Genomic DNA, 20,273 nt, shown 5'->3' with positions numbered 1-20,273 from the left:
AATTGCTTCTTACTAGACTGTAGTTAGAAAAATTTTGAAGTCTTTTTTTTCTGTTCCAATTACTCTACCTCATTGCTGCTTCTCTTCTGTCTTTTGTTTTGGAGGTTGTTGATCAGTTTCCCACAATCTGTACTTCTCTGTCTCTGCCTCCTTATATGTATGAGAGTGTATTTCTGTCCTTTCCTTTCTCTTTCCCTAACCCCCTTCTTTCCCTGTCTCCCCGTCTCTCTCCACTGCTGATTCCCTCCCTCTTCTTCCTCCTTTTCCTTCCCTCCTTCCCTTCCTTCTTCCCTCTTTCACATCTCATCTCCCACTCTTACCGCAATCTTGCGGCCTACTGCAGTTAAGGTGCAGTCTCTGATGACCGATGAAGATTTTTTCCAAGCTCTTATAGTTACAGGGCAGCTGCTATCTCTGCATTCTTCTGTGGCAGGGCTCTGGTGTGTAATACCTGTATCTCCCTAGGCTACTCTTGTGTAACAAGAGTTCCTGAGTGTGCATCTTCAATGATAGGGCCTCTAAGACTCTGCCTAAGATACATGAAGAAGGTATCATAGCCTAGGGGGACTGAGAGATAACCAGTACAAATTTATTCAGAATCTAATGCTGATTTTATGTATTAAAATGGCAATGCAGTAAAGTCTTAGACCTAAATAGCTCCAGAAAGTTAAATTTATAAAATAATTACTGACTTCCAAGGCTTTAGAAGGCAGCGTGGATCCTGATCTTCTTGATTTCGTGACCTGTACCTAAAACTGGGTCAGCTCATAAGTTAAGCTGTTCAAAAGAGTAGAAGATATTCAGGTTGGGTTTTAAATCTGAAGACCTGTCTTTTAGGCCTACCTCTGACTCTCATTATCTGTGCGATCTCCAGAAGGTCTCTAATGTTACTGAGCCTCAGTATATTCTGTAAAATTAGGATGATCATGCCTTACAAATGAGATAAGTGTGTAAAAAGACTCTACAATTTATAAGATCCTGGTGGTCACCAAGGCTGAATATGGGCCATATTTATTGCGTGAAGAGCAGGGTAACTGAGTCAGTGATTTCCACTTTGAACGGAAGTTTTAAGCTGTTTGCCTTCTGCCTCCTGTTTTGTTGGAATGGCTTGGACTCAAAGCTGCCTTAGGCTGATAGCATAAATAAGTAGCATGTCATCACTGTTATTCCATAAATAAAACAATTTTTTGTTTATCATCTTTGTGGGTGGTGGTGGGAAGGAGAGGATGTAGAAAGGAAATGAAGTCTATTTGAAGTAAATCAGGTCTGTTGTACCAAAGATCTCTGGAGTTTATAGGAAGCATTTATTTTTTCTGAAAGAATTACCTGAGAAATAAGAAGTAGCTAAATGTAGACGAGTTTACTGACCAGCACAATACAGCAAGATCACGATGCTGTAGCACAGGGAGATCAGCTTGGTGCTTTGTGACCACCTAGAGGGGTGGGATAGGGAGGGTGGGAGGGAGGGAGATGCAAGAGGGAAGAGATACGGGAGCATATGTATATGTATAACTGATTCACTTTGTTATAAAGCAGAAACTAACACACCATTGTAAAGCGATTATACTCCAATAAAGATGTTAAAAAAAAATCACGATGCTGCATTAATCAATGAATTTCACCTATCTTTGTACAAACTGGTTTTCCAGAATCATTTCTATAAACATATAATTTTAAAAGGTAACTTAATGAGATAAAAATTATCTAGAGGTGATGTTTGAGGGAATATTTAATATTTATTTATCTTCATGTGGAAACTATACTAAAGAATGAAGTTTGCAGTCAAATCGATTTATCAAAAGGAAAAGTATATGCTTGTTTAAAACAATGGCTAATGAGTTTTAAAACAACTTAAAGTACAGAGGATGAGTGCTGGAAACATATTAGCTGATCTTCAAGGGAAAACTAATATTTCAAACCAAACAGTACCTAAATAGATAATATTTATGTTAAGACTTGTTTGTTTTGTCTGAGAAATCTAATAATCTGGCTCTTCATGTCATATTACCAAAAAGAGAATACAATCCACAACTTGAGCCCTTATATAAATTATAAATTTTAATATGTGAGTCCTGATGTAGGCAAGAAGGCTGGCCAGCCCTATCAGCAATTTTTTCTTTTTTTTTTTTTTGCTATTCTTTTGGTCACTTTAGCTATGGAAAACTAAAATTTTAATCATAAATGTGAATATATTTTACTTAATCAGTTAAAAGAAGATTTAGTCTTTTTTTAGGTTGTGCTCTCCTTTGTGTCAATATATGCAGTAGAGTTTTAAATAAGAGCTATAATCTTAGAACTTTGTACCTTGTATACTTGTTAAACTCATGATCTTCTTTTCTTATTATTAATTGGTCTGAAAGTGCCATTTAAAATTCTACAGAGATTTAAAAACTCTGCTAAATATAACGTTCACATGGGAAGTTATTTGTTCTACGAATAACTGTTTTTTTTTTTTCCTTGAGACTGTGCAAATCCATTGTAGTTAACTCTCATTAGACAATCTTTGGGATTGAGTGAACAATCTCTCTGCCTTGTATCCTGCTCTGGTTGATTTTCTAGGTTTGTCCTTGTCTAAGCAGGTGATGGAAAGGAACAGGGAGAGCAGCTACCGTAGCATTAGGAATAAATGTGTGCTTGTTTATTGATGGTTCAGTAAGAGAGCCCTGGGAGGTGTCACTTTCATTTCATTTAAAAAAAATTTAACTGTGGTCTAAGCACCATCCCTCGTTCTACCAGAAAGACTGTTTACTTATATTGAAGCTCTTGCTTTTAGACCAGGAAATCAGTAAATATCTTACTATTAAATCCCCAAACTTGAATTATAAGACTGAATTCTAATTTATTCACTAAATCATAAATTCAGCTCCAATGCTATTATTATCTTGATATTTAATTGTTGAAACAAAAAGCCAAAGATCGATTTCTGAGTTTTTGAGAAATAAAGTTGGTGCAGTCTTTACCCTCACTATTATGATCTATAATACATTGTATTTCAATATCTAATTTCTGAATGTGGAGATGGCAGTCCTTTTTTTTCTTTCTAACATAATAACAACAAATGAAAAGTGCTACCCAAAATATACTTTAAATGTAAAATATTTTAAGTTTGTGACAATTAAGGTCAGCTGTGAAGAGCAGCTTTTTTTTTTTTTTCTTTTTTGCTGTTTGTGGACATAGTGGAAGGAATAATAAGCCCCTGCCCCCGTCCTCCCTGTTTGCCGGCTTTCTGATGACAAAGGGCGGATATGTGGCGAGCAGATACCTCATTTACATCACATGCATAATGTACTTTATCTGGGATATTAGCTTCTCGGACTTGGCAGTGTTACCTAACACACACCGCGATCAGCACAATTTTTGAGGCTGCAATAATCAGAGGAATGCAGCAGTGATGTGGGAACAAGAGGAAATAACATGGCATTATGATGTACCCATCATTGTTCTGTTGTCATCCTTCCTAACCAGTTTGCTGTCCTTCGGAGCCTCACAAAAGGGTCATGAATTTAATAGAATAAAACATGGAACTGGGTGCAAGAGTAATACATCTATTTCCAAGCTCCACATTCAGAGAAAAAGGGAAAATATTGACTACACAGAGGACAAACTGCCCTGAAAGCTTTGTGGGTCTATGCATATGCTTATGTAATCTTCAAACAAGATGTGCAGTTTTTTACAAATGTGTCTGGCCTCACTTCATCTCAAGTAAGCATTTAGATACAAAAAAGTCAGATATAGGAAATTAACTAAATTTTCAAAAATCTGCAAAACATGTTTCTAATAAAATATTGTCTGTTATATTAATAGCATGCTGTTTACAGAATTTATTCTTAGCATATTAACCTCTTCATGGTTTTCACACATTTAATAAAACATAATAATCTCCTAGCAGTTTTCACTCATTTGTTCAAGACTTTAGCAGGAGTTCCATCCTGCAAGTATTTTACAAAGCAGTTTGCGTGTTCCTGTTCTATAACCGTTTTCAGTATTCCCAAATAACTCTTACACATGAGTTCAATAAATAATTGGAAGCCCAGATGTTTGAAACGGATATAGCAGATACACTCTAGCTGTATTGAAAATACAACTACTTTCCCTTTGTCCTCTCATCAACTTCACAGCATTGCACCCTGCCATTTTCAGTTCTCTTCTAGTTAAACCTAGAGGAGCATTTGGCATGTACGCGTTCTCACACGTGCCCTTCTCAAACGCAGCGTGTGGAGGCATCCTGTGTTTTTGTTTCTGACTTGAGACATTCCAAGGAGGAATTTTACTTCTTCAGACTGAACTGTAGCATTCTTTGTCCCTTCAGTCCTCCTCCTGATAAGAGACTTGAATTACCCCTTCCCATAGCAAATAACTAGAAATCTGTGTACGCTCCCTTCTTAGACTGAGCCTCACTCATTTCTGTGTCCCTCTCTAGCAGCGCTAAGCTAAAGCAGGCTCCTGTCCTGTGTTTGCTAGATAACTAAAAAATATTAGGTATCAGTAAAAACTAAGTGTGTTCTTGAACTTGGTTTTAAAATATAGCTCTCTAATTTTCAGGAACTGAAAAAAACATGAGGAAAATTCTAATTTCATTTACAACAGCTTTAGGTTATTAAATTTTTGCTGCTACCTCTCTCTCCGTATGCAGCTTTTCATTGTATAGTTAAAAATGATTCTTTCTAACTTACATGTCTTGGTTTCTTCCTCTTTGAAATATTTACACCAATTCCTGAAAAATGCTGTGACATTATCAGAGAAAAGTTGTTTTATTTCTTTTTAAGCGATAGAAGAGTATTATGGCTACATTCGGGAATTTTTAATTTGTATCTTATTTAGTCTGGTGTGCAGTGTGACACCAGTTAATTGTATGTTATTTTGTGGTAACTACATGTTAACTCTGTTAGAAGTAATGGTAATAATACTGTAATTGATATCAGTTCTCCCACATCTTTGGAAAACCATACAATTAACACATATCGCCACAGTTGGACACTATCTTTTGTCCTTTGTAATGTTGCCATGTTGGAGTACTATTTTGAATAGGGTCCTAAATATTTTCTTCTTCTTTTAAACTCATTTGAAAAATTCCAATTTTAAGATATTTTAATTTTCATGAAATGAAACATAGTTTCTAAATTTTAATTTTACATAATCATGAAGAAAGCTTCTTTCCCAAATAATCAGACATAGTCTTGGGTTATTTTTATTTTTATTCTTTATTTGAAACGTCATTTGTGACTTAACATGACTTTATTAGTACTTTCTATTTCCTAGAGGAGGATAAAATAGAATATGCAAAATCCTGACATCAAGGAGTTAGTTTTTTCTGAAGAGAGGCCCTCTTCTTACTAGCAATCTTTATGTTACTTTGCATTCAGACAAAAATGGGTGTATTCTGTGCTAGTGCCACCGTAATGAATATCAAACTAGGAACATATTTGCACCAAATTTAGATAAAACGTTTTCCCTTGATTTTACTTGCCTCTTTCCTTTGCCTTTCCCTTGCTTTGGGTCCCTTTCCTTCTATCACTTTTGCCTAAGTTGGAGATGGAATTTCAGAAGTAGCAAATAAAGGCTTTCTGGCTAAGTGTGAGCGTGGTTTGGTAGGCTTTGACAAATGGATTATCTTTGAGTGATTTTGTTGAGAATATGAATAATTGCTCACAATTTTTTATGACATGGCAAAGTGACTTTACTAATGTGTGCTGCAGTGTGGGTCTCAGGAGTAAAAAAGTTGAGTATCGTAGAATTGCAAGATTTCAGAGCTGGAAGAAACCATAGAGATAAGTTGGTTCAGCTCCCTCGTTTTACAGGTGGAGTAATCAGGAACTAGCATTGTTTGTAAAGAGCACATGTGTGCAGAATAGTTCAGCGGAAGGAGCAGGAGACTGGGAGTCTGCAGGCTAAGTGCTGTGAGGCTAAGTGATGTGTCCTGGATCTGTTACCAGTCAGCTGAGGGATTTGGGGTAGGCATCCTAACCTCCTTGGTCTCTGTACTCTCTGAGTGAAGAGGCCTTTACGTTTCCTTCCAGCACTAAAGCCTTCTCATGCCCCCTATTTTTCTTTTTAAGATATGTGTTATTTTTGTAGAACACATATTTAATTATAGGAAAATCTCTTAGGAGATGTGATCTATTTATATATCTCACAAGTTAAAACAAATACATGGTGGTAATACCTTACATTTTTTCCATTTTTTGTGTTTATGTTTCTGAGGAAAAACTCTTCAGATTTATCAGTTTGCCAGCTAAAATTGAAATAGAAGGTATATTTTTGAAGAAAATATTCATTCTTGGTTTAGATAGCTTTGAATAACTTGAATAAACTGCACCTGTGTCTCCACAAACAATATTAAAAGTATAGATTGTAAATTAAGTACGTATCTGAAATCAAGTACCTAGATTTGAACAAACAGAATTCCCAAGAATTTTTTGGACAAACACATTTGCTTAGCTGGTCATTAATTTTATTGTGATACTCTTTGTTCATGTGATAAACGTTAGAATAATAAAGTCTTGCTGGTGGTTTAAGTGGAGATAAAATTCTCCAGTTTTTAAATCATGTATTCAATTTTAATAGGAGTTTGTATAATTTTACAATGGAGCTTTTTGTGACCTTGTTACTGAAACAAATAGTTAATCAGAGAATATTCAGGAACAAATATGTATCATGCCTCTGTATAGGAATAAAAAGTTGGAAACCACATATAAGTAGGAGTTGGGCTGCCACACAACTGGATTTGCTTAAATCTGAACACTTTATAACTCTACTTGGGAGTTGCAAACTTATAAATAACCTTGCAATTGGTTAAAACTGTATTAGAACCATATGAATGAGACAGAAAGCATTTGCACTATAATCCTGATGAAACTAATTTAACTCAGTGGCTCCCAAGCCTAAAAGGGTCTCATATCTTCAGAGTTAATGCTACTTTATCATTTGTCATCTGATGATCAGTGACAAGAGTCTAAGTGTATGTTACAGGAGATATACAGGATACTGTCCTTGCCAGGGGTGCGGAGAGAGAACTTGCTTAGCTTGGTGTACTCTTCAAATCCTGAGGGGCACTTGTCATACATCATTTGTGAATGTTTTTGAAAGCTCCATAAAACATATCCACAAGAAGTTCTGCAGACACTAGTCCATTTCAGCAGGCTTGTGCTGCATGCTTCTTCTGTGCTTATAGGATACAGTCCTAGCTGGAGGTAGAGAGGATCAAGAGCCACTTTCCCTCCCCCAAGGAACTTGTGGTCCAGTGGCATGTATCAGCCTCCTGAGAGGTGATCTGAACAGCTGTGTCAGTCTCTATATCTTGCCTCAAGTATGAGTTTCTGGAATTTTGAAAACTTTTGCCTAGCCCTTACAAGTCTTTCCTCCCTTTAAGGGAGAACTTTCTCTTTTGAAGAATCCTAGCTTGCTAGCTAGCTGGCTATAGTTGTTAATAGATAGAATCACTACTAGATACTAATGGCAAAAGCTTCTAGAGTATTGTTTCTGAGGCTAGTAGGACCTCATGTCTAAAATTTGTTTCCTTATTACTTGATATTTTTTGGCCAGTGACAAGAGCCTTTTATAACACAAGAGGCAGAAGTTGCCACTGTATTAGTTTGCTAGGGCTGCCATAACAAAATACCACAGACTGTGTGGCTTAAACCACAGATATTTTTTTTCTCACAATTCTGGAGTTTAAGAGTCCAAGATCAAGGTGTTGGAAGAATTGGTTTCTCCTGAGGTCTCTCTCCTTTGCTTGCAGATGGTCGCCTTCTCACTGTGTCCTCACGTGGTCTTCCCTCTGTGAGCACACAGCTCTGATGTCTTTCTGTATGTCCTAATCTACACGTTTTATAAAGACACAAGTCAGATTGGATTAGGGCTCACCCTAATGGCCTCATTTTATTTTATTTTTGTTTAATACAGGTTTATTCATTTTTCCTGTGGGTTTGAATTCAGAATTGAAAATGTTGAACTATATTGTAGACAATTTTTAAAGGTCACTTTCAAAAGTACCACTGTGAGGGTTATAATGGAAAGATCACAAATATATACCTATGGGATGAGTTAAAAAAAAAAAAAAGCTCTCCTAATCCAAAGTTTTTCAGCCTTAGCTCTATTGACAGTTTATTTTTTTAATTTTCATTGGCTTATAGTTGCTTTACAATGTTGTGTTAGTTTCTGCTGTACAGCAAAGTAAATCAGTTATACGTACACATATATCCACTCTTTTTTAGATTTCCTTCCCATTTAGGTCACCACAGAGCATTGAGTAGAGTTCCCTGTTCTATACAGTAGGTTCTCATTAGTTATCTATTTTATACATAGTAGTGTATATATGTCAATCCCAATCCCCCCATTCATCCCAATCCCCCCTTCCCCCCTTGGTAACCATAAGTTTGTTCTCTACATCTGTGACTCTATTTCTGCTTTGCAAATAAGTTCATCTGTACCATTTTTCTAGATTCCACATATAAGCAATATTATGCAATATTTGTTTTTCTCTTTCTGACTTACTTCACTTTGTATGACAATCTCTAGGTCCACCCACATCTCTGCAATGGCACTGTTTCATTCCTTTTTATAGCTGAATAATATTCCATTGTATATATGTACCACATCTTCTTTATCCATTCCTCTGTTGATGGACATTTAGGTTGCTATACATAGAAAATCCTAAAGATGCTACCAGAAAACTACTAGAGTTCATCAATGAATTTGGTAAAGTTGCAGGATACAAAATTAATACACAAATCTCTTGCATTCCTATACACTAACAACGAAAGATCAGAGAGATTAAGGAAACAATCCCATTTACCAATGCATCAAAAAGAATAAAATACCTAGGAATAAACCTACGTAAGGAGGCAAAAGACCTGTACTCAGAAAACTATAAGATACTGATGAAAGAAATCAAAGATGATACAAACAGATGGAGAGATATACCATGTTCTTGGATTGGAAAAATCAATATTGTGAAAATGACTATGCTACCCAAAGCAATCTACAGATTCAGTGCAATCCCTATCAAATTACCAAGGGCATTTTTTCACAGAATTAGAACAAAAAATTTTACATTTTGTGTGGAAACACAAAAGACCCTGAATAGCGAAAGAAATCTTGAGAAAGAAGAACGGAGCTGGAGGAATCAGGCTCCCTGACTTCAGACTATACTACAAAGCTACAGTAACCTCCTTTGAATTTAACTACCTCTTTAAAGACCCTATCTTCAAACACAATCACATTCTGAGGTATGAGGGGTTAGGGCTTCAACACATGAATTTTAAGAGGACACAGTTCAGTGCTTAACAGCTATCTTTGCTTAGCTTGGTTATTCCCAGACTCTTGTGAAATTATTTTCTTTGGGATTACAGTACCTAAAGAACCCCCTTGATCAAATTCTTTATGTCTCTGTTCATGTAGTTTCATCTGGATTATCTTCCCTAGAGATATTCTTGTTTCTCTAGAGGAATTAAACTGAAATTAATATGATTTTGTTTAACAGTTTATTCTATTGTATTCTCATAAAGTATTGACATTATGAATTAATTCCAAGAATAAATTGCTAATGATGGATTGCTCAGCAATGTAAGAGTGTGTAAGAAGAATATTTGGAAATGGTTGTGGTTGACATTTTAGGGAGTAGTTTTGCAGAGCCCTTTTGAATAGTAATAGCTAGGTGGACTTCCTATATTTCAGCACTAAGCCAACCCTGACCAAGAGATCACTCTATTGTTCAGACAATTTACATATCTTCCTTTGTATTTATCTACCTTTTAATCATCTGTATCTCAGTGTTTTCAAAAAAGATCTGAAAATTAATTTCATTTTAAAGTAAAATTAAAATGAAAAAAGAGAAGGAAATATTGTTAACAGCATTATCAGGATTTAGCAACCAAAGTGCCTAGTACGTGCCAACATCATGAGAAGCACTGACGATACGGTTGTTAAGACATGGACACCACACCTTAGAGAGTAAGTTGGGGAGACATGTAAATAGATACATAAACCAATAATTTTAATGCATTTTTCTATAAACATGGTGTGGTAATGGAACAAAACAGGGGAGCTGGTGGAGGGCAGTCAACAAAGGACTTTGTCCAGAAGAAATGCTTTAATTAGGCCTAGAACGGGCTAGTTATAATGTCATCAGTAAAGGAAGCGCATTCTAGAAGAGGGAATGGTGTATGCAAATATACAAGGGCATAAAATATCGTAGCTTGTTCAGGAAACTCCAAGAAACTCTTATCTTCTTGGAATAGAGATAATAAACCAGAATGAGCAAGACATAAAGCTGATGAGGAGAGAAGGAGCCAGATCCTATAAGGTTACACAAGCTGCACAGAAAAGTTTGGTTCTCCTCATGTGGATGATGGGGAGCATTTGAAGGCTTATAAGTAGAGGAAAACAAGATCCAGGTACTACATAATTACTAAGGCTAAGATTTAAATTTAGTTCTAAGATGCTTTGAAGCCAAGACAAAAAGGGAAGCATATTTGGTTATATAGTTGTATTGTTGACACAGGAGAATGGATATTGGCCTTTAGATCAGGACACCATCTTCATTAGTGTTTAGCTTTGAAATATTTAGCAAGTGCTAAATAATATCTTTAACAGAAGTGGATATTTTATGAGCTGCTTTATTTTTGCACAGCACTCACATATATAATCTCTTATTTAATCTTCTCAACCCTGCGGCATGAGCATTTTCTATTCCATTTTACAAATGAGGAAACAGGCTCAGAGAGATCACATAGTAATTAAGTTGTAGAGTTATTATTCTAAATTCACCTCAGCCAAAATATCTATCTAAATTTTGGTTAAGTGACTTAAAATATAAAAAATCCTTTTTGAGCCTCACCTATTCTCTTGTAAAACTGACAGCAATAGTAATATTTTTCCTTGTAGTATTGGTGTGAAAATTAAAGGGAAATACTCATTGGAAAGAGCCTTGCACCTAGTATATGATCAGTAAATGACACCCTTTCCTACTTCTACTCCAATACATGTATTTGTGCTACAGAAGCAAACACAGTTGGAAAACTTAGGACTTAGGAATGATTCATGAGTCTTAGCACAGTTTTGGTGTTAAGTGCATATTAAAAGGTAGACAAATTAATAGCTTTAGCTGACAAAATGGTATTTAACAATGAGGTTCATTACCTCATTTCTCACAGCCAAAGTCTTTTTTATCGTGATGACTGACTCTGGGACCATCAAAATATCATTATGAAAGTAAATCCCAGTGCCTCCAAAGTAACTCCTTCCATAAAAAGAATCACCTTTTTAAAAGTATTTGTGGTTACTTTCCAGTGTAAAGCTTACATTTTCGATCCTTCATTAAATTACTAAATTTATAATAAAGGATGTAAAATAAAGACTAATAAAGTGATAGCTTGTTAAGTCAATAGAAAGTAAATAACGTGTGCTTAAGTACTATTTCTTGAGAATCACATCATGGCAAGATATGTCCAGAGCCAGGAATTAGAGCAAGTCTTTCAGAGTAAGGTACAGACTCTCTCTCAACATTATACTTAGCATTGTCCTGTTTAAAAATAAACAAACAGGGGTCTTCCCTGGTGATGCGGTGGTTGAGAATCTGCCTGCCAATTCAGGGGACACGGGTTCGAGCCCTGGTCTGGGAAGATCCCACATGCCACGGAGCAACTGGGCCCGTGAGCCACAATTACTGAGCCTGCGCATCTGGAGCCTGTGCTCCGCAACAAGAGAGCCCACGATGGTGAGAGGCCCGCGCACCGCGATGAAGAGTGGCCCCCACTTGCCACAACTAGAGAAAGCCCTCGCACAGAAACGAAGACCCAACACAGCCAAAAATAAAAAAAAAAAAAAAAAAAAAAAATCTCTGTAAGTCTGATTATAAAAAAAACAAACAGACAAACAAAAAACTTTTTATTTTTAAATGTGTACTGCTTTTTAAGCCAAGCATTTGTGGTGGGTATTGTCTTCTTTTGCCTGTGTTTTGCAAAGACTTTGCAAAGATGCAGGTGTTAAGCTGCAGAAATTCCAAGTCAGACTCAAAAAGCTCTTTTTCATATTGTTATATAATTAAATTGTATTATTCTATTGTGTTCTTCTAAAATGGCTCACTTCCCTCTTTTGCAAAATATTTATGGTATTTTTCCAGATTTCCTTGTTTTGATGATTATTGCCCAAAGAGACATCATCGATACAGTGTGGAGTGTTGAGTCTAAAATCTTTTTCACAAACTTGAAATATTATAAAATTGGTAGTTCTTGTTCCTTTTGGACACACTTGTACAGGGTGTTTTGATTTATGTAGATTAATCAATTATGTGGGCTTGTAAAAACCTGAAAGTATTTATGGACACTAACAGTAAATGCTACGTAAGATATATAGAAAAGGTGCAAGACACAATCCCTGGCTTGAAAAATCTTTTGATGTTGTTAGGGGAGAGTTGGAGGTGCACGTGAAGCAAAGCTCAATTCTTTAATAATAGTATGTAACTAGGGACTAATTATATACGGAAGGTTAGGAATTTTTGCATATCAGAAAGTAGATCAGAGAGGTTATAGAGGTAATGGACAACTTGGACTTTTCAATATGAATAGAACTTGGCAAGGAAGAAGAGAGAAGGAAGCATCATTCTAGTGGGCATGGGGAAGAGGAAGCAGGCCTTATCATGGTATTATTATACCTGAGCAGAAGACGTATGATGGGAGAGTTGTAGGAAATCGAGTTTCAAAAGACGTGTGGGGAATAGTGTATAAAGGACCTTGAAACTCCTCCAAGTAGAGGAGTTTGGATAAAATGCAATAGAAAATAGGAAACCATGGAAGGTTTTAAATCAGAGCCATGAAGTGGAACCCTGTGAGGAGTGAGAGCAGGTGGGGGGGGTCAATGTCAAGGTTCAGACAGACCAGAGAGGAGGTGCGGCAGTAATGTAGGAGTGCAGGTGTGAGGGCCTGCGCTGGGGTCGGTGATGAGGGAGGGCATGGAGGGGAAGGACCAGTGCAAGAGGCTCTGCAGAAGAAAAATCAGCAAGCCTGGAAGATTAAGTGGGCACAGAGGGGCAAGGAAAGCACTGAGACAAATAGTACCGACCAGTTGGTATTGATGTAAACAGAGGATGGGAAGGGGAGTTGTGTAAGGCGAAAGCTGCTTTTGCAGGGAAGTCTTTACTTTTGAGAAAGAGTTTTCCAGGATTGGAAAGACACTAAAGCTTGGAACCGGGATGAAAGGGCAAACCTTCTTTTGGGTAGTATTCAACAACTTAGACATAGCGGAAACTTTAAGGGTAGGTAGTATCTCAGAATATTGTGGTGGCCTTAGAGAATTTCTATGCATAATGCATATATTTGTTATTTCTCTTAGAAAACTGCTTCAGGAATACACAGAAACATGATTGGTAGCACTGTAGTATTAATTTTCCCTGCAGAATTCCTTATTATTACAAATTTGAATGGTTTTAAAGATTCTTTAGTATTTAAATAAGTATTTTAGGACATAACAGCAAAATTCTTATTTACTCAAAAAATATTCATACCAAAATCCCCACGTAGGAGATAGGTGGTTCTAAATTTGTGATTAAATGAGCATAGAATTTTCTATTTTCTATCTTCTGTATAGCAAATAGAAGTATGATATATACAATATGTATGTATTTGTACAAAATATTATAAAATATTTGTATAAAATATATATACTAATATTCTATGAACAGAATATTTGAGAGCTAGTGTAGAGTATACTAATTATAATGGAACTTACATGTAAAAGTAACATGAGATTTTTTTTACCCATTTTAACTGAAATATAAGTAATGGCCTCTTAGGTGTGTGTTCTGTGGTTGCTATGGATGACCTCATATTCAGACATTCTTTTGAAAAGACCTTTGAATACAGATTGGTAAAGTACCTCTCATTTAGACCACTGGAATAAAATGCATCACATCATTGTCCAGCCATGTCTGCCTGTCAAATGAAATATATTTGTTTGTAAGGCAACAAACAAAAAGCCTCTCTCAGCATGTACAATTTTCCACTTCAGTTTGTGGAAAAGAGGACCATGTTGAAATCATTTGAGGTGTGGTATAGGTTGGTCAGTCTTGGAAATCCAGAGGGAGCGTGCCCAGTGCATCGTTACCTTTCACGTGTTGTTTTTCAGGAGATGGCTGTAATCAGTCATCTCACATGTGGTTTGAAAAAAGGCTTGTCTCACTGGCAAGCAAACTGTTATTTAAGTACACAATCCACTCTACTACTGAAACAGTTTTGCCAAACTTATCCAAGTATTCTCACATGCTTAAAGATGGTATAAATATCATTTATTGCTAGCAGTTTTCTTCAGACTATATGGAATGTCTTCCTGCTGCCTGCTCTAAGTGTCCCAGTTTACATTATGGCCTTTACTGCCTCTGTTTGATGGAGTGATCAGTAAAAATTTAATGACACTATAAAATAATAAAAATGTCATTAATTTACCACGGATCTTGGATGCAGTGGTTGTAAAGTTACATTAATAAACAGAATATTTTTTTACAACAAAAAGCATTGTTACGTGGGAACATATAAATAACACACATAAATTTAAGGGCAATTTTACTGTTAGCACACACATTATTATGGAATAGCCAGTAAGTGTATAAAACAGTATATAAAATTTTATTAAAATATACTGTGCACATCAAAAATTCAGCTTTTATCTAAGTGCAAAGAAAAGCCATTATTATGTGCTTACTGTTTCATTGCTGTTCTTTCCCCATATCACAATTTTACATTTGTTGCCAGTAAGAGGGAGTTGACTTTTTTTCCTAGATGAAAATAAACCTCTGTTTTTTTAGTTATCCCAAATTCATTCTCTCTCTCCACCGATGCAAATACAGAAATGATCAATCTTGCCATGGTAGGGAGGGAAAAGTTGCTAATCTAATGCAAAGTTAAAAATAATGCCTGAGGAGTTGAATGGTTTGTTCAGTGACACTGGAAATAAGGGACAGTAATGCAGCAGTCTATCTGTCACCAGTGAGGCTGCCCCGTCATTGACTCTGATAATATGAGAAGATGATGAATGCTACCGTCTTGTGGCTTGTAACATTTAACATTCATCAGCTCTCACTAAAGGGGGCTTTATCATTTAAATATCTTTATTTAATATGCAACATCTACCTCATACATCATAATTTCAAAGCACTTAGAGAGCCAACAGTCCTACAACACAGCAGAGCTGACTTTAATTTTTTTCAATAACTTTTATGTTGCCTGCATGTTTGTGACTGACAGTGCATAAGTAAGTGTCTGATCACATCACTGCATGTAAAACGCACATTTCACTGTCATCATGAAGACTGGGAAGTTTTCCTGCCTGGAGGGGTTGAGATTAAAATTAGCATTGAGGTGTTTTGTTTATATCTCCAAAATATCTACTTGCGAGCTATGTAATTTGCGAGAGCTAATTCAAGTGCATGGAAAACTTGTAGTTAAGAGCTTGCCACCCACTGTCTATGTTTTCCATATCGGGGCATACCCATTGGCACTTAATGGCCAGAAGTTGAAGGCCTCTTGGAACTAAAGTATCTTTGAACTTGTCTCTGTGCCTCTGTCCACATTCTGTATTTACTAGGCTTATATTCAACCTCACTGGTAAAATCTTTGCTTAGCTCAGCTGCCCAGAGCTAACTTGTAGACATCAGACCCTCTTATCTTATGGTTATGTGGCTGGCAAATAAATATTCTGAGCTATTCTTTGAAGAAAAGAAGGAAATCTTCTGGGAGACTAGGTAGAAATTTATATGAAAGGACATGGCTTTGCAGGGTCCTTCTTTAATCTCAAACACAAGTGCTTAATATTACCAAATATAAAATGCAGCCCACTGCCCAAAACAATTTTTATCATTGATTTATTTTCTGCCTATTTAACTAGTGTTTCGTGGGATATTCTTCCTTGACTTCTACTCTGTCAAAATATTGATATTTTATAAGGAAAGTATCTCTGCAGAATAATTTTTTTTTCAATGAAGTCAGAAAAATGTATGACTTCAAAGACACTGTGAATGTGTTGTTGAATGTTCTGAATGTTTTTTGTTATGATTAAAAACAAGCTGATACTACTGAATTGTGAGTGCACTTCACTTTTTATAAAAGAAAAGATATTATCATCATGTAAGCTTTGTTGTCTTAGGATTTTACAAACCATGGCATGTAATTTTCCCTCTTCTCCTTCCTTGTCAAAATATTGATATTCTTTCAGGAACTTTATTTATTTTTTTTACTGAGAATATTTTCCGGTAAAATCAAAGAGAATGAATGACTAGAAAGATACTTGAAATATGCATATTGATAGGTAGCACAGTCTGTTGATTTTCAGAGAAAGTTGTTTTTCCCCCCATGAAAATACAGATAAAGGTTGTTCTTCCAAGAAGATTGCAGGTGTCACATCAAAACTCCTTCTGCATTTAACATAGGGAAAGCATTCACATGCAAATATTTGAAATGCGAAACAATGTGATAAAACAAAGGTTGAATATTTTGCTTTCCCTGGTACTGCTTATTTTCACTTTAATTCTTTTTCTTTACATCATGACAACCAAAAGTGCTACTCAAAAATAGAAATTGGCTGATTAAAAACAGCTGTCCTCCCCCCTACAATGTGTGAAACTCTCGTCTGGCTTGTGGTTGCTCTTTGTTGTGGCCTGCATCTGGGTTAATTTGTTCTTGTGCAGCGGCAGTGTCACATAAGAAGATATTGGGGAACCATACCTAATTTGCTTTTTATTTTCACTCTGTTTTTTATAAGTGTGGTGTTTCAGAGGTTTCCCCACATACCGCTATTGTAACTAGTTAGTATTACCCAGTTGGGGAAATTCATGATTATAATTTTGTTGCAGTCTTTCATAGAAATGTTGCTAGATTAAAGCAAGGTTTATACTGTGTTTTCTTCCAACACAGATTTCAACATATTCCATGATGAAGGGGAACTGGAAGACTTCCTGCACAATTTGACTGATGGGAATTAATTATAGAAATATAATGATATTCAAAAATAATCATATTAGAAAGCACGAATGTAGTGAGACTGTACAAATGAGACACAGCCTCTATCAAGTAATTGTATGTTTGCTCTTTAAGAATATTTCCAAGTTTCTAAACATCTTACAGAAGAGAACACTCAGAGTGTTTCCGTCTAATGCCGAACATGCCTAGTACAGAACTAGGTCATTGAACAATAGACTGAACAGCAATCAGCACTCTACTGCTGCATAATGCATTAAGTATAACATGCAGAGACCATTCCCGGAGCTGGAAGCTGCTATTTCATGTCTGTAAATTCAAGCTGACATGACATTTAATATTGTTTCATAGTAATGAACAACAAGGTTTCATTCATTCATAAGCACAACACAAAGCCAAGTTTGAGTCTGGAGAGTAGCAAGGAGGAGAGAAGGGGACACGTGCTGTGTTTCTGCAGACAGGAGCACCATGTTAATTATGATCAATGAGCCCTCTGCTACTGATCCAGAGAGCTACAGGAGGAGAGTTCACTGTGATGTTTCAGACTCCTGATCCTAGAAGAACAGGTTAACAATTAAAACATCTTTGTGTTTCCCTACTATAATGGCAAGAGTGTTTAACTTTCCTGACTCAAGGCCTGGCTAGGAGTAATGTTCTCCTTTTCACTTACCAGGAAGTTACAGTTCGAACTCCTCAGCAAAATAATAGTATCAATGCCATCATCTAGTCTGCCTGCTTTGAAATATTTGTTTTTGAAATCTTCTTGTCTAAAATTCTGATTCGTATTTTTCCAGGAGTACCAATGCAAACTATGATCTCTAAAAAAGAAAATTCCTCTCCCATTGAATAACAGTATATTTTAATGGAAACTGATCTTTCAAATTTTGCAGTTTTGACTCAAACACCTTTCATTTGCATTCCTTTTAGAATACTGGAGCAAATCCAACAGAGAGATGTGCAGTACAGCCCTGGCAGGTTACCTGCCACAGATTTCCTTTCCTTATAGGTACTATGGTTTAGGTGCTGTCAACACTGTCAGTGCCATAAAAAGGCTTTAGTGGAATCTTCCTGAAAAGTTTTCTGAGCTCAAGTTGGTCAGAAATGATGTTTGTAAATCCAAGTTTTGTCCATTAAGAAAGATAGAAACTGGAAGGAAAAAGTGGCTGCTTTGGAAGCTAGTATAAGTCTCTGATTATTCTTTCCTCTAGGAAAGAACACGCTTTGAAAATTTGGGGCCCCAGTTAACAGGAAAGTCAAGTGAAGATGGAAAGCTGGGCCCAGGTGTCATCGATCTTACTCGGCCAGAAGATGCAGAGGGTGAGTGGCTTTTCTGTTCTGCTGCTCTGTGTGTTTCTAGAGGTATGCCTGAGGTAGATGTAGGATCTTCATGGTCTTTCTTGGGAGTCACCAGATCAATTTTCTTGGCAAATCAGAAGAAATATTAGGCTTCATTATATGTTATAGTTGAGGACTTTGAAATTCAGCTAGATTGTATGTTACTGAACACATAGCAATCCAGATACTTCAAGGTGCCATTTTAAAGTTTTAAAATAAAAGAACCCTCTACATTTCAATGAACAACAGAATTCTGTGTTTCATCCACCTCACGACATTCTTATAAAAAAAAAAAAAAGGACAAACATACAAAGGAGGATTTTTTACCCCCAAATCAAGTGATTCCCAGGTGTAATCAAACCATTTTGGAAACTAAATTATAGTTTGAAGCAGATCTAGCATAAAATTAATAATTGCTTGGGCAAGGCCCAGCCTGTGTCTGGGTACTAACCGTTATAAAGTCTTCTGAAAGTCTGGATGGAAAAGACTAGCTTTACTCTCAATGTGTTTACCCACAGCACTATCAATGCCTGTCCGCTCCTCTTCCTTTTCTGTTTGTTTTAAATGCACAAGCAGCAAAACAGCAGAGATTGCTCCCCAGAGGCTGGGTACAATCTATGAGTTAGATCAGCACTTTAGTAGTAGCGTCGCCTGGTTATTTACTGTGTCATCCCAGAGTAGGGACTGGTTTTCCCGTTAGCTGTTGCTGTGTCAGAATCCCTCCCACCAGTCAGGGAAGATTAATTTGTTCTCTTTAGAGTAACACAATACTTCATCCATCTCGGGTCCCAGCTAAAGTCCTTTAGCTTGAGGGGGAAAATCTTACTATTATCCCTTTTACTGGCAGGATTCCTTCCAGGACCCTAATCCCTTGAAAACACATGAAGACATTTAATAGCAGCATCTGAACTGAGCATGGCTTCTAGTGATAGCTTGGGGCCATCCGAGGCAGTTCAGAAATCCCTGGCATGAGCACTAATAGATGGGTAGCATCAGCCATTAGGAAGTACTTCAGAGAGTTTTCAGAAGGCAGGTTTTTCATGCCAGTGGGAGAGACTAATGCTTAATGATAGTCCTGGGGACAAGGTGTTAAAATAAACTCTGATTGCTATGTGCATGTGTGAGGGGAGTGGGGAAGGAAGGGAAGCGAAGGGAAGAGGAAAAGGAAGAGGAAGAGGAACAGGAGCAGGAAAGGAGGAATAAAGAGGACTCTGAACCAGAAATATACTCACTGTCTTCCATGAAGAAGGTGTACTGAGAGCACAGTGACACTGACATTTTTATAGGCACTTAGAAGTACATGATTTTCCCCTGGTGAGGATTGAGGTTCTGTGGTCTAGGGAACTAGTTATTCAGGTGTGGCACATCTCAATTTTGTTGGAAGATGGTACTACAGAGTACCTAAATCTTTGACCAGACACAGTGAAATAATACTTTTCATCACTTTGGAGTATTCAGTCTGTTAATTTTTCCGTAGACTAGGAGTTACAGAGTTCCATTGCCTTATCCTTGTTCTAACAGAGTTTTCTTAATCTGTCATTCAGCTTTCTTCACTTACTTCTTAACTGTACAATAGGTATAAAGTCATTTGCCTCTCAGTAATACTAATAATCTAGTTGATATCATGTGCTTGGTAAGTTAAAAATCATGGTCAGAGTTATTAAGCATTATGAAAAGAAAAAGTGAAAAGCTTAACTGTAGAGAAACATACTGTATAGAAAAATCTGTGGAACTTCCATTCAGTATCCAGATTGTCTGGATTCAAACCAATTTCCTAGTTACTTTGCTTTTTTTAGGCAAACATTTATCAAGCATTTATATGCCAGAGAATATGCTAAGCTTTTAACACATGTTTTCTCATTTAAATCATATACAACTCTGTAAAGAAGGTATTTTTTTTTTCCATTTTACGGATGAGAAAATTAAGGCTGAGAATAGTTAAGTAACTTGCCTCAGGTCACATAGCTAGTAAGG

General features: G+C 36.5%; 1 protein-coding gene across 13 annotated transcripts in view; it reads left to right on the top strand.

Moving 5' to 3' along the window:
- The window catches only part of SOX6 (SRY-box transcription factor 6), a 621,895-nt gene that overhangs the window by 563,270 nt on the left and 38,352 nt on the right, over window positions 1–20,273 (top strand). For all 13 annotated transcript variants that reach the window (XM_036861756.1, XM_036861767.1, XM_036861768.1 and 10 more), the window contains one exon: window positions 18,173–18,281. In XM_036861756.1, coding sequence (XP_036717651.1) covers window positions 18,173–18,281 — 109 coding nt within the window. The remainder of the gene's footprint in view (window positions 1–18,172; window positions 18,282–20,273) is intronic.

The sequence above is a fragment of the Balaenoptera musculus genome, chromosome 8 (assembly GCF_009873245.2).
Source record: "Balaenoptera musculus isolate JJ_BM4_2016_0621 chromosome 8, mBalMus1.pri.v3, whole genome shotgun sequence".
In the NCBI taxonomy this organism is placed as follows: domain Eukaryota; kingdom Metazoa; phylum Chordata; class Mammalia; order Artiodactyla; family Balaenopteridae; genus Balaenoptera; species Balaenoptera musculus.
The sequence above is the reverse complement of the archived record's forward strand: the minus strand, read 5'-3'. Positions and strand labels throughout refer to the sequence as shown.